The 16,035-nt window shown below is 32.5% G+C and overlaps 1 protein-coding gene and 3 non-coding genes across 4 annotated transcripts in view; 1 reads left to right on the top strand and 3 right to left on the bottom strand.

Annotated features, from left to right (window-relative positions):
* The window catches only part of Bx (LIM domain-containing protein Beadex), a 213,615-nt gene that overhangs the window by 19,436 nt on the left and 178,144 nt on the right, over positions 1 to 16,035 (bottom strand). The window contains exons 3-4 of the mRNA XM_073977956.1: positions 1,950 to 2,263; positions 1,607 to 1,732 (exon numbers count right to left, since the gene is read on the bottom strand). Coding sequence (XP_073834057.1) covers positions 1,607 to 1,732; positions 1,950 to 2,263 — 440 coding nt within the window. The remainder of the gene's footprint in view (positions 1 to 1,606; positions 1,733 to 1,949; positions 2,264 to 16,035) is intronic.
* Positions 4,336 to 4,407, bottom strand: TRNAP-CGG (transfer RNA proline (anticodon CGG)). The gene has a single exon. It is a non-coding gene; the product is annotated as a tRNA-Pro (tRNA).
* On the top strand, positions 11,203 to 11,274 carry TRNAT-CGU (transfer RNA threonine (anticodon CGU)). The gene has a single exon. It is a non-coding gene; the product is annotated as a tRNA-Thr (tRNA).
* On the bottom strand, positions 12,628 to 12,699 carry TRNAP-CGG (transfer RNA proline (anticodon CGG)). Its single transcript has one exon. It is a non-coding gene; the product is annotated as a tRNA-Pro (tRNA).

Raw genomic sequence — 16,035 nt, 5'->3', positions numbered from 1 at the left:
CCAATTTTGACATTAAAATCGCCTAGTATAATTTTAATGTCATGGGCAGGGCAACGATCCTAAGTTTCTTCTAAGCGCTTGTAAAATATATATTTGGTCTGTTCGTCCTTTTCTTCAGTGGGAGCATGAGCGCAAATAAAGCTGATGTTGAAGAATTTTGCTTTTATTCGAATTGCAGCAAGTCTTTCATTCACTGGGCTGAAGCAGGAGGAGACCAGATGTTTTAACCTCCGACTAACTACAAATCCACAACCAAACTCATGCTTTGTGTCATGCCAGCTATAATACAGTGCGTCACCTTTAGGTGTTGTTGGGACGCCTTTCCCAATCCATCGTATTTCTTGTATGGCAGTAGTGTCGGCCTTGTACTTTTCAAGTGCATCTGGCAATGGGTAAACTGCACCTTCTCTATAAGAGTGTGAACATTCCAGTTGCAGATTCGCAGATCATGGTCCTTAAAACGTTTGCGGTGTTCGTCAACTTTAAAGGGGTTTGTTTTTCTTTTCTTTCGTTTCCTCATAGTAGGCTGCTTTTTCTAGGGGAGGGTTACTAACCCGACGCCCAAACCCAAGTTTTTAACATTCTTATGGGTGAACGCGCGGCACATGTTAGCTCACTACCTTTAACGGGTGTTGAAGGCAGCTCCCCAGGTGACACCACGGGGAAGTCAGTGTCCACATGTGATGAAAGAGTGACCAAGATAAATCCTGGGCTTTGCCATGTTAAAGCCGGTCAGGACCGTTCCTTGGTATCTTCCATCCCCTACGTCACTATTCTATGTTTACATTTACGCAATCCACTCGACTTCATTTGTCAATTCCATTGCTTAAACGTCAAATGGTGATGAGATGAGATGAGATTTCATTTGACGTATATACACCTTATCGTCATATAGGGTTAGGGTCTAAACGAGCCTTTATTTCTGGACATTTGCGAAACGTGCAAAATTGGTGTAACTGCTGTATATTTTTATAAATAAAATATTTTTATATTTGTCCATTTTACATATTTTTCTAAATTCAATAACATGTGAATTAAAATTCCCAAAATGAAAATAAAATAAATTTATTTACACTTAAACAATGAAGAAACTAAAAACACTTCCTAACATTCCAATTGATCCACCATAAAATACCTCAAACAATGTATTACAATTTTGGTATGGTAATAGAATGTTCCCAACCCCCAAAGTGCCACAAAACATGAATTCTTGCAAATAAAGGTTATGTTTCCTTTCCTCGCAAACTCAAGTGTCATTTAGGGTATTGAATACATAAAAGATTAGCCCAAACAATAGGGGTTTTGTATCAATGAGAAAATAAACAAATGAAAAAAGGAAACCCCTTTTTGGAAAATAAACGGGTTAAAGATGAAAAGATTTTGCAATATAAAGGTAATCTAAACGACAAATATTGGCAATTTAAGAGGAAAATAAAAATAAATAAAACATGATTTTTATAAAGCATGATACGAACAACAATATTCAATGCGTCTTTTTTGGATAATTGTCTTCAAGGGGTTGATAACAATAAAATTTTATTACTGCCAAGGTTTGGCAGTGAGGCTGGCTAATAATAAATTTGTAAAGGGGTTTGTTTTTGCTTACCTGTGATTACACTGTTGACAGGCAAAACATTCCAAATGATAAACATTTGTTCGAGCTCGCATGACCATTTCAAAGGCCGGTATTACTTTACTACAGGCAGCACAGTAACCAGTGTTGCCAAACAACCTATGGGAATGAAATAAATTTTGGAGGTTAGGTATTATAAATTAATAAAGTGGTTGTTGAGACGAAGACACATAAGTAGCGTAGTTTTTTTCTGTTTAGTCTAAGAATAAGGGACTGCCCTTTATTTTTATTCATCTGAAGAATTATGCGTTAGTATCCTGCTGCTTATGTGTCTCAGCCTTTAATTTCTTATTAGATATTTCTCATGGCGACTCACCTTAAGTAATCTCTTTTGCAGAGCATTAAATTGCCTTTGGTATAGAGGGTTGAACCCACCTCACCCAGGCGACAATCACAACAGCCACATTTTAGGCAATCTTCATGCCACAGCATATCTAAAGCTCGTAATAAATATCGATCCTGTATATGTTTGCCACAGCCTGCACACAGCTGACTGCCATTGTTGTTGTTATTATTGGCCGCTGCCGTTATGCTATTGCTATTGGCATTGTTGCTTTGATTGTTGTTGGTATTTTGTAAATTATTGGGACCCACATTGGGTTCGGTTTTTGTTATATCCATAGTCATCATCTGAAAGGAGAGAAAGGGAGAAGAAAAATTAGAACTCGTCAAAACTGATAGTTTTTAAATGTAAAGACAAAATATTTTCCACTCAAGGCCCTCTATTACTAGTTTTTTTAGAAAAAGAAGACCTTCGAAAGATCTTCTGCAAAATCCACGTTTATGGCTCTGTTGGTCCTTGAAATAATATTTCCTTAAAATACCCAGGTTTGTGGCTCTGTTGGTCCTTGAAAAAATTGTCTGTAAAAAATCCACGTTTGTGGCTCTATTGGTCCTTGAAAAAATTGTCTTTAAAAAATCCACGTTTGTGGCTCTGTTGGTCCTTGAAAAAATTGTCTTTAAAAAATCCACGTTTGTGGCTCTGTTGGTCCTTGAAAAATTGTCATTAAAAAATCCACGTTTGTGACTCTGTTGGTCCTTGAAAAAATTGTCTTTAAAAAATCCACGTTTGTGGCTCTGTTGGTCCTTGAAAAAATTGTCTGTAAAAATCTACGTTTGTGGCTCTGTTGGTCCTTGAAAAAATTGTCTTTAAAAAATCCACGTTTGTGGCTCTGTTGGTCCTTGAAAAAATTGTCTTTAAAAAATCCAGGTTTTTGGCTCTGTTGGTCCTTGAAAAATTGTCTTTAAAAAATCCAGGTTTTTGGCTCTGTTGGTCCTTGAAAAATTGTCTGTAAAAAATCCAAGTTTGTGGCTCTGTTGGTCCTTGAAAAAATTGTCTTTAAAAAATCCACGTTTGTGGCTCAGTTGGTCCTTGAAAAAATTGTCTTTAAAAAATCCAGGTTTTTGGCTCTGTTGGTCCTTGCAAAAATATTCCTTTAAAAATCCAGGTTTGTGGCTCTGTTGGTCCTTGCAAAAATGTTCCTTTAAAAATCCACGTTTGTGGCTCTGTTGGTCCTTGCAAAAATGTTCCTTTAAAAATCCACGTTTGCGGCTCTGTTGGTCTTTGCAAAAATATTCCTTTAAAAATCCACGTTTGCGGCTCTGTTGGTCCTTGCAAAAATATTCCTTTATAAAAGACGTTTGTGGCTCTGTTGGTCCTTGAAAAAATATTTCTTTGAAAAATATTCTTACAAAAAAATCCTCCAAGCTCCTCTGCATTAAAACAAAGTCTTTAAAATAGCTCACCAATTAAAGATGTGTTTACAAAATAAATAATCTACAAACTTTGGCAATAAATTATTTTCATTTAAAAGAAGATAACAACTGCTAAATGGGTAAGAAAATGTTTTAAAACTGAAAAACTTTCACGAAAAAATCGTTCCCATCAAAAAGTTAAAATAAAAAATCCCGAACATGAAACGTGGCAGTGGCACAACAGATTCCTGCACAAGAATGTTTAACCAATGCAAATAAAACACGTTCTATTAATGCCCCGAAGCGCATGAAACATGGTTGGATAGTAAAAGAGTATAAACAAGGATAAGAAAGTCATTTAAACAGCAACCATACACGAAGTGAAACCCCTTTTCTGTTCTAGGAAACAACAACCAAATGAATTATTAGCTGAGGCAACGAACGGTCAGCAAGCTGGCAAACGTATAAAGTTTCAAACAAAATTTCAAATTTTTCGCTTCACTACGTGAAGTAATAAAAAAAAGATTCGCAAAACTACAAAAACAAACACGGAAGAGGACAGGAAGACAGAAGGACACCATAAACACCAGTTACAAGTGTTGTTTTCCTTCCTTTTCGCCATTGACGTGATGAAAAAACCTTCGTTTTTACTTCTACTTTAGTAAAACACATTGCAAACCACAAAAAACTAAAGCATACTTTAAGGCATCATGTTAACAAAACATTGGAATTTGGTGGCATCACTCCCATTCTAAAAAAAACACACACAACACGAAGGCATGGCAATGAAATAAAAATAAAACGAAACTCACGACACAAAAAAACGAAGCATGCCACAAAAAAGAAAATAAAGCAAACAACCAACCAAAATGAAGACATTGTGAAAAACGAACTTCCAACTCCCTATCCTCCTTCTTTTATTTCTAAATCCCCGCAAAAAACACAAAAGAATTACCACACACCTTTCCCCGTGTTCCTGTGCAGGAACCGGTGATTGGTGCTTACTTGGGCTCGTCCGGGAATTGAACCCGGGACCTCTCGCACCCGAAGCGAGAATCATACCCCTAGACCAACGAGCCGATGTCTCGACCGTTGCCTAAAACGTTATTTCAACACAACCAGCCAGCAAATATCCCCTCACACACCAAACCACCATCATCCATCAATGGAAAGAACAAAGAAGAATGAAAATAAAAACAAAAAGAACGAATACAACAACAACAACAAAGAAAGCAATTTACTTAAACCGGCAAAGCATGCGATTTACCGGCATATGAGAAAACAGAGAGAGTGAGCGAAAGAGAAAATGTGCCTTTAAGAGAAATTAATGGGACAAGTGATGGGTGAAATGCTAATTGCGTACTATTTTTAGTACATTCGAAGCAAATGTGAAAGGGTATTTAATGTTAACCCACTTATGGTACGTTTATATATAACCGGATTTAACAAACCCACTGGGTTTCAAATGTCAATTCCTTTGCGTATACGTCAAATAAATCCTCATTAAGAAGGTTAACCCTGCAATAGGCTATAATATAAACATGGCCTTAGAGCCGAGATTTTTTGCGAGAAAACTTAAAAATTGTTTTTAAAGTTATATCTGTGAGACTTTCTAAGCATTTTTTAAGAAATAACTTTTTTCTCTAAAACGAATAATTTTCCAGCAATCGGGACTTTTTTAAAAGTGCCGAAAACTTTGAAGGGCAATATAGGTGTATTCTTACATGACAATCTGCTGGTTTTTGATTGAGAAAATACTCTTACTACATTCCTAACAAATCCCTGAAGTTATATGAATGTAACATTTTTTTTTATAATTTTTTTATGACATACGTATTCAAATTTTTCATCAAAAGTAGAAAATTACAAAAAAGTCGATTTTTTTAATTGCTTGCGTTTTAGGCCAAATGCGTGGAAATAAATACGTAGGACAAATGAAACTTTATACCTAGGAGTGAAATGAGAGATAGCAGACAATACTATAACAAAATTCAAAAACCCCCAAAAAATATGAGAAAATACCCGAGTTTTACGTCAATTTTTGCAACCCTTTTTGGTGGCGTTTAAACGGCCGGTGGGTTAATAGAATATACAAGAAAGTGTTCAACATGCGAAATCGATAAAATTAAACTAATAGTAGTTTTCTATTGTACTAGATTTAGTAAAACCTGATATATAGTAAAATCAGATATATTGCGTAGACGTCCTATACATTCTCATAGAGGATGTTAACCCGAAGAAGTTTTAATATAAACATGCCTTAACAAATTAAAAATGGCAATAAGGTAAGGATCATTGTACAAACATATTGAAGGCAAACCAAATATCGCTTAAATAGTTTAAAAAAATAAGTCAAGGATTTAATGCGAGGATTGAGTACGATTCTAAGAATATATTGTATATTCCTGTTCGTTTCTTCTGTGTTTCATTCATTCCTAAATTAAAAATTAAATAAATACATTTAATCGCAAAAATGTTAACTTATGCGGGAGAGAATCAAAAAGGAAACGAGAACCTTATTTCATTAAATACAAATTCCAATAACTAACATCAAACTGTATTAAACTCCCAATTTTACTCTTTTGGGGTAGTTAAATATATATGGGAAGAGACCACATAAAAACCATCTTGAACTTGACTTCTGTATGTGCAAAGTTTGGAAGTTTTATTATTAAAGGATTTTTTTATCAAAAGATTTTTTTCGATGATTTTGGACTAAAAATAGGACATTGTGCTATAATTTTGTAAAATTTTCTTTTCTCATCTTAATGTTTATTCATGGAATATGGAGGGGGAAGTTTTTTTTTGACGGCTAGGATTTATTTTGATAAGCCCAGATCCACACTAGCGCGAATTTCATTAAAAATTGCATGAGATTATGCGTTTCTAGATCGAACTTTCCACTACTGCAATTTCGTGATTTTACTCTAGTATTGAACTCGATCTAGAAACGCCTAATTTCATGAAATTTTTTAATGAAATTCACGCTAGTGTGGACCTAGACTAAGCAAGCATCTCTCCAACTCCAAAAACTAAAATAAACACCGGTGATGTTTTATTAGCAGAACCTAATTTTTAAATTTAGCGGATGTACGATTGTTTATAAATTTCTGAAGAATTACCAGTTTCCCCAATAAAAAACCAGTAAGGAAAGGATCAAAGTCGGGCGGGGCCGACTATATGATACCCTACACCACTGTGAATATGTAAAATATAAATCGGAGCTATATCCAGATCTAAACCGATTTTGATATAATTTGGCACATTTATTTCCAGACCGAATTCAGTCACACATTCCAAATATCATTGAAATCCGACTTATATAGCGTGTTTGGAGCAGAAAATACGCGAAATCGGCCGAAAATATATATGGGTGCTATATCCAAATCTGAACCGATTTCGATATAATTTGGCACATTTATTTCTAGACTGAATTCAGTCACACATTCCAAATTTCATCGAAATCGGAAATATATAGCGTGTTTGGTACAGAAAATACGTGAAATCGTCCGAAAATATACATGGGAGCTATATCCAAATCTGAACCGATTTCTATATAATTTGGCAAACTTATTTCTATACCAAATTCAGTCAAACATTCCAAATTTCATTAAAATCGGACGTATATAGCGTGATTGGTACATCGCATACGTGAAATCGGGCGAACATATATATGGGTGCTATATCCAAATCTGAACCGATTTCGATATAATTTGGCACATTTATTTCTAGACTGAATTCAGTCACACATTCCAAATTTCATCGAAATCGGAAATATATAGCGTGTTTGGTACAGAAAATACGTGAAATCGGCCGAAAATATATATGGGAGCTATATCCAAATCTGAACCGATTTCTATATAATTTGGCACACTTATTTCTATACTAAATTCAGTCACACATTCCAAATTTTATCGAAATCGGACATATATAGCGTGTGTGTTACAGAAAATACGTGAAATCGGCCGAAAATATATATGGGGGCTATACCAAAACTTGGACCGATATAGCCCATCTTCGAACTTGATCTTCCGACGGCTAAAAAAATGGTATTCCCCAATTTTCAGCGAAATCGGTCAACAAATGCGACCTGTATGTTGCGAACGGACGGACGGACGGACGGACGGACATGCATAAATCGACTCAGAAAGTGATTCTATGTATATCCCTAGAAGGAACTATGGGTCTATCTCGCTTCCTTTTGTATGTTACATACAAATGCACTAACACATAATACCCCTTACCACATAGTGGTGTAGGGTATAAATATTGGAGGTTATCATGAACGGAAAGACGAAGTTCACGGGGAAATTTCATTCATGAAAACCCAATTGTTGTAGTGAGGATCAAAATGTGGGGACCAAAAATGGTTCAACTTTTTGTGAGATCTACCTGAAGTCATTATCTATGGAATGGGGACTTCATCAGAAGGAATTATCCGATATGACCACAAAAACAAGAAAAAAAACTGGACAAGAAGAAAAAAGAGAATCAAAGATACACATTAGAAAGCTTAAAAATACGGGAACGAATTGACAGATCGATAAACCGAAAAGAATATAAAGATAAAGACAGTTCTGTAATTATGGTTATTGGTGCAATTATTTTTGTTATTATTTTTATATTAATTTATGTGCGTCAAGTCCCGTTTTTTAATATTTAAGTAAACAAAAAGATAATATGATCTAAATAATGTAAGTACAATTTGTGCGATATCGTATTAAAAATTAAAAAATGTAAACTTTATTATTTCTCAAACACTTGTTACTAGATTCCCCCCAAATAAAATACCACCCTTGAAAAAGTTGGGAAAAAGTCAACGAAACGTCGGGTAAAAAATGGAAAAAAACTTGTCTTTATTTTTACAAAATTATCAACTGACCATAACAAGAGCAACAACAAACATCCAATAATAGGATACAAAAATCTTAAATGTCGTGTCAGTTTGGTTATCTGCTGTGGCTCTAAAGTTTTTTTTTTTTCAATTTCACACATATGGCCAAAATAATAAGTACAAATAATAAGTGCATACTAATGCATATTTTTCGTTCAATTCAGGAAATGTATTCACTGTAAAACAAAGTTCTGTTTAAATTTAAGTTTTGTAACATATATGACACTTAAAAAATATGTTTTGCGTAGATCTTCAAGATAAACAAAGTTCTAGATTGTAATTTAGGACGTTTATATTGTTAATATTTGATACTTCTACCTTTATTTTGAACTATTTCTTGTATTCTTTTTGGCATATTGCTTAGAAGTTTACTGTAATTTTCAAAAAATATTTAGTTCCACATGTTTATTTCGAAAATATTGTATACCAATGCACTGTTTTAAGTATCCGCAAAGGTTTACTATTGGATTCATGCCCGATTACTGCTTAGGCAAGTTAAGTAACTTCATTATATTGTCCTGGAACCAATCTTTGACATATGGGGATTCATATTTTGAACCGTTGTTCTGCTGAAAAATCCAATTAAAAGCATTTTTTGTTCTGTTTGTAGCAAAATTGTGTTGTCCAATATGTATTGGAAATGGGTCCGATATATTGGATGAAGTCCATACCAGGAAAGTCAATCAGCATCACACCATTAGGTGTCCATATCAGTGTCTTATTGCATTTTTGAAACCATTATACGAAATTCCTTTCCCTTGAGATTGAAATGCATCTTGTCGTAATTATTACCGAATAAATTTATTTTATTTATTTTCATTTCATTGCTCTACACCATTTTCACATGTAATTCGAATAATTTCAGTTGTAATTCGAAGAATTTCAGTTGTAATTTGATTATTTCATTTGAAATTCGAAACATTTCACTTGTAATTTGAGAATTCCAATTGAATTTCGAATTATTTCATTTGTAATTTGAGAATTCCAATTGAAATTCGAATTATTTCATTTGTAATTCGAATTTTTTCATTTGAAATTCGAATTATTTTATTTGTAATTCGAAGTTTTCCATTTGTAATTCGAATTATTACATTTGTAATTTGAAGTTTTTCATTTGAAATTCGAATTATTACATTTGAAAATCAAAGCATCTGAAATATTTTTAAATTAAGGGTGGTGGCAACGATGATCCATTTTTAAGTTTTTTTTTAAGGTTGTGGATCATCCCAGATGGTTGAGAGGGTGTTGGAAGCGTACACTTAAAACGTCGACACAATGATGTGGAAAAGTATTATAAATAGTAATAATTTAAATATGAGATAAAAATTTAATCAAAAATGTTAGAATCATATAAAGTCAGGGATTTGTTATTTTCCCAATCAAAAACCAAGGGATTGGCATTTAAGGATACACCTATATTACCCTCCAAAGTTTTTGGAACTTTTAAAAGAAGACCCGATTGCAGGAAAACTATACGTTTTAGAGAAAAAAGTTAATTATTACAAAATGCTTAAAAAGTCCCAAAAATATAATTTTCATAAAAAATTTTAAGTTAAGATGAATACGATCCTTTATTGATTTAAGCGTTATGGTTGGATTATCTTCACCTTAGTATAAAGAAGAAATGAGAGTATTTTTGTTTTTATTACAAATAAAATAATTCGATTTTCAAATGTAATAATTCGAATTTCAAATGGAAAAATTCAAATTACAAATGTAATAATTCGAATTTCAAATGTAATAATACGAATTTCAAATGAAAAAATTCAAATTACAAATGGAATAATTCGAATTACAAATGGAAAAATTCGAATTACAAATGAAATAATTCGAATTTCAATTGGAATTCTCAAATTACAAATGAAATAATTCGAATTTCAATTGGAATTCTCAAATTACAAATGAAATAATTCGAAATTCAATTGGAATTCTCAAATTACAAGTGAAATTCTTCGAATTACATGTGAAAATGGTGTAGAAGAAATTTCTAAACATTTTTATGTACGTTTTTTCCGGACCAACCTATATGATTATTAGCCAAGGAGGACCTCATCAACAATTTTTTTCCCGAAACATTTGAACGCTTTTTGTTAATTATTTTTGTAATTTGGTAGCCCCTAGTATTCTCCGAGCTATTCGGGTGAATATAACATTACCTATGTCAACAGTAATTACCCAAGATTATTTTAATAGGTCTTTTTAGCGAGAGCCACAATGGGACTATCAATTGTTTTTTGTTGTATTTTTAGGACTATACCTTGTTTCTTCAGTTTTGTTTTGGTTTCACTGTGTTTTAGACAAAACCCACCGTCTTTTCTAGGATTTAGACTACTATCGAAGATTTTTTCCCTCATTTCTTGATTTTGACGCTAATGTTCTCTCTTCAGGGTAATAATAGTGCTTTTTTTTTGACCCATCCATCAATTAATATTTATTTTATTTTTGTTTAATATTATTAGCACAATTAAATAACTAACCAATCTTTATCAAAATTTACTCGATTATAGGAAAATGATAATACAACAATAAACCCCCTGTTTTTAGTTTACATTTATTAAAGGTCACTTAGCTAAAGACAATCCACATTTGTTCTTATTTTAATTCAATGTATTATGTTCATCAGAGTACTAATACAATGACTTTGCCAACACTGGTACAACAACAACACTGCTTGTTCTCACTTCGCTCAACGCAAAATGGAGAACACACAACACAAGCGTGAGAGAAAGAATTCTAATTTAATAGCCATACAAAAACAACGACCATGTGCAAATTTCTTCAAAATCTTTACACAAAGAAAAAAAATAAATAAACAACAATTATGGAAGAACCACCATTTAAAAACTCATAAACAGTTATTTTTGGAACACAAACAACAACAAAATTCTGTGATAAAGATTTCGAAATAAATTTCACAATATTTTACAAGCGCCTGTCGACACACATATTTCTATTGAATTTTTGTCCAGCGGGCGTTAACGCCCTTTTAGCTCAGTGGTAGAGCACTGGTCTCGTAAACCAGGGGTCGTGAGTTCAAACCTCACAGAGGGCAGTTCGAAAATCTATTTTTTTTATTTTTAAATTTTGTGATTAATGATATTTTTAATAAATTCCAGTTTTTTGTTTATGTTTTTAAATTTGTTTGATTTTTCTTTAGCGATAACTGCATTAAAAATATGTCAAACTTCCACTATATTGGCAGAAAACTCAATTAGCCATTGTTTTTATTCCTTTTGGTAGTTTTTCTGTCAAAACGCGAAATTGCTTTGGCCTAGAGGTGTTTTGAATGAATTGACAATAAATCGATAGACATGTAAATGTTTTGTTTTTCGTAGTACCTACCAAACACTTGTAACATTGTTATGTTTAGGTTTTAATGGTTTCACGATGAAATTCCTACCAAATTCAATGCATTTTTAATTTGTTGCAGCAGAAGAAACAAAAAAATGGGGATTTTCGGTGACATTTCTAAATGACTTTTACAACAGTGAAACGCAAAAGTATAAGACAAAATTTTGAAAATGTTTTCGAGAATCGCATATAAAGACATATGTATTAATAAAAGTAATAAGAGAGTAATATGTATCGATTTGTTTTCGGATAAAATTGAAAAAAAAACTGTAATAATTGGAGAATTAGAATTCATTTTCTGCGAAAATACATTAGGTACATACATATGTATATTACATTTTTAACTTATGTGATCTTTAGAATTAAGGCAAATGTATAATTTACATTTATATTTTAACTATTTTTACATTTATTGTTTATTTTATTTATTGTGTCTTAACAAAATTTAAATGAAAGTCTGATGAAAGATTATTTTTAATAACAAATATTTTTTAAGAAAAATATTGAAAATAAGAGGTACAATATGAAAAACAAATTATTGTTTTATTCGACCTAAAGCCAAACTAACTTCAACAAATAATTATCCTGAAGTTAAGCCGATGCTCTAGACTTAAGCAATCTTATCCTGAAGATTTTGGAAAGTCCCTACGAAACGACGGATATACAACTGGAATAAATTGCCTTTCTTTTTCATTGATTAAACAAAACCTAATATCCCGATAAGACGAAGTCTTAATTTTTTCCAACTTGTAAAAATTTTAGTCAGATTACAAAATGTAGCGGTAGGATTAATGAAATCATATTTTGTTTCAATGTTGATCTATGCGCCGTCACTATTCGGTGTTTCGTTCTTCTTCTAGCCACTTAGAGTTGTTTATTTAGAAACATTTCAGAAATTGTTGTTGCTTACCATTGTCCCGTTTCTAAGCTGCGCTCATTCTAGACTCAAGATGAATTATTGTTGTTTAAATCATATTTCTAATAATTTGAAGAAATATTTAACACAACAAAAGACTTACCGGATACGGCTTTATGTAAAGCCGTACCACTATTTGGGCTCGTCCGGGAATTGAACCCGGGACCTCTCGCACCCGAAGCGAAAATCATACCCCTAGACCAACGAGCCGGTGTTGAAACACGTTCAAAATTATATTGAAAAATTACAAAATATATGTAAAATTTTTCAAATAAATTATTTTATAACAAAAAAATTAAAATAAAAAAAAAGATTTTTTTTTCAAAATTTACTGAATTTAAATGGATAGAAATAGATATAAAAATGGATAGAATGGATATAGAAATTGTACTATTCTGTATGGGGATTTATATGGAACGAAATCGATGGAAAATATAAGAAAATTTTTGAGTCCGAGGCCGTAACATATGGTATGTTCCAGTACTGCAAGAATCTACTAATTTTTACTATTATTTTCGATATCATAAAGGAAAAATGGTTATCGTAGTAAAAAATAGTAGCTTCTTGCAAGTTCTTGAACAGGCATATAGGTATTTAGCAATTGGTTCTAAATACATTTTTATTGTGGTATGACAAATTAAATTACTTATTTTTTTTAATATGGACTAAAATCAAAAACATTTTAATCGCAATCTTCATTAGAACTTGAACTTGGAATATTGATCGTCAACAGAATTTAAAAAATTAAAAAAAAAATATTTTTTAAAGAAAATCGACCATAATGGGAGTTGAACTCACATTGCCAAGGTTGATAGTTCGAAACTCTAGCATGGTGCTAAAATTGAATGACGTAACATGCGTGAATTGTCTGTGATGAACATCAATATTACATGCTAAACCAAGTTTACTTTTCTATGGGAGATCTGAATTTGAAATTCTGTTTCAAACCTCTTTTTTTTCTTAACCTCCCACCATACCATTGCTATCGAAAACGATATCGCTTGCGAATGTTTCTCGATAGTTTTGCGGATATTTTGTTCGAGAACGACACACGAGAATGAATTGAAAACGATTCACTCGTCGCTCAGTTTGTGGCAGGAAATCCTTCGATTTCGAATATCATTAATAATATTATTAGCGAATGATTGACGATAGTTTTTACGATAGTGGCGAAAAACATTTTTGGTTGAGTTTCTTTGATGTTTCTGTGTTGTGCCTTCTTCGTCTTTATTTCTTTGTTATGTTTGCGATTTGATGTGTAACTGTTGATAAACATTGTTGTCTTGTATTTGGCAACCTACCCATATGTTTGCTTTATCAACACTTATTGTTTATATTATACGTAGCATTTATATCAAAATTATTTGAAAAAAGCAAATGGGAATTTTTTACAAGCTGAATAAAATTATTTTTGAAAACAAAACAAAATCCAAAGTAAAAAAATGTTTCTCGAAACAATTTTTCCTGTGAAGAAAAAACATTCACCAAATGTTCGAAAATGATATCGTTTTCGAACTTTTGACGAACAAAAGAACAACGTGCTTGTGTACACCCGAAAAACATTTGCCAATCCTTCGAATGTGATATCGTTTTCGAAAGTTGTGCCGGACATTCGAATAATATCCGCATTTGGTATGGGGGGCTTTCATCCCCAAATTTTTTTCCTTGCGCCAATAGTTATTTTGAAAACATATAATTAAAGTATATGTCAAAACAAACTTATAACATAAATTTCGGAGCGTTACTCCCCCTGTTTCTGAAGATACAGTACATTATTTCTGAAATTTATTTGGTCATTATATTGTGGAATTGTGTAAATAAAAACGTTTTAATCTTTCAGGAATGTTCTTTTCGTCTTACTTTTGAAGAATCAAAACTAAAATTTAACATAACCCAGCAAAATGTTCGATGCCAAAGATGACATTCAATCATGGGTGCAAGTGATCTAGCATGTCATCTTTTTAGCATCTTCATCGATGAATTTTATATGAGCGTGGACCCCAAAAGATGACGTTCTTTTCTGGATCCTAAGCATGTCATTTTAACCAATGCATTGACATGTCATTTCCGCCAATGCTTTGGCATGTCATTTCCACCAATGATTTGACATGTCATTTTCACCAATGCTTTGACACGTCATTTTCACCCATGCTTTGACATATCATTTTAACCAATGCTTTGGCATGTCATTTTCACCAACCCCTTGGCATGAAATTTTCATGTCTTGTTTGGAAAATGGAAATGCTGTATTGAAATATGGTTTTCATGAAAAACAAAACTCTTTATTAATTCAAACGAATTCATGAAATAGCTACAATTAATTTATCAGTTTAGTTTTTCAAAAGTTTATGTACATCCACAATTGCAATGTAATCACCACCGCATCAACGCAAAAGATTACTTCCTCCGTTCTCCGCAACTGATATTCTTTCATCTTACAAAAGGTTTTTTCAATTATCTTCCCATCACCAGTTCAGATTTCGACATGGACTCCAAATGCACTCCTTTAAGTATTTTTATTTCGTAAATTACTTTTATTTTATAATTTTGTTACTTTATAACAACATTTTGGTAATTTATACTCTTTTGTTTAGTGACGGAAATATGTAGGGATCTACAACCCGGCTTGCTTTAGGGATCTCTAAGAACAAAATGTAACGAACGGGGAGGAGAGACTTTTTATGGAAAATACCATTTATGCTTAATTAATTTATTTTTAATTGTTTCTTTCCAAAAGTAGTTTCTTCTTTATTTTCAGATTCTTGTTCCTTTTCGTTTCGGACTTTTTTTCAAATTCCAAGAAGCGAGATTTGATTGATTTCATTCTATGTCAGATTTAGAACAGACAAGGGAACTTTTAAAATAGCAATGTGTGCAGTCCGATTCTATTTTTAGCTCGATGGTTGGGACTTCATATAATACCAATTGTTTAGAAGTTTTAGTTGTTTGATATGCAGGAAATGTAAGACAACATCACGACGACAGTTCTAACAACTTTGGTCTGTTCCAGAAACTGCAAGAATCTACTTATTTTTACTACGATAACAAATTTTACTTTATGTTATCGGAAAAAATAGTAAAAATTAGTAGATTTTTGCAGTACTGGAACATACCAAAATGAAAATAAACAGGTGTGTAAATAAAAACACAAACATCATCTCTATTGGATCGATGGAATGGGTACAAATGCTGATGAAAAGATCGGATCTTTCACGACTTCCTTTGCATTGGTTCAAATCCTAATGAAAAGATCGGATCTTTCACGACTTCCTTTGAACCAATGCAAAAGATGACATGAAATCACGTCATCGCAAAGAACCCCTTCCGTCAAATTTTGCTGGGAAAGCTTATATATTTTGATTTAGAAAATATTAGAATAATTTGGACTGTACACAATTTTCATTGGAGTGCTAGACATTACACTGAATAATGCACCGTAGCTATGTTGATCGAAACACAACCTATATTTTTTGTTGTTACAAGTTTAAACAGCCTCCTGTATATACTTTTGAGAAAGATTCAAAGCAGAACCCAGCAAAAATTTTT

The sequence above is a fragment of the Musca autumnalis genome, unplaced genomic scaffold, assembly GCF_047663935.1.
Source record: "Musca autumnalis isolate F117 unplaced genomic scaffold, ASM4766393v1 scaffold_3, whole genome shotgun sequence".
NCBI classification, from domain to species: Eukaryota; Metazoa; Arthropoda; class Insecta; order Diptera; family Muscidae; genus Musca; species Musca autumnalis.
This window is presented reverse-complemented; position numbering and strand designations above follow the sequence as displayed.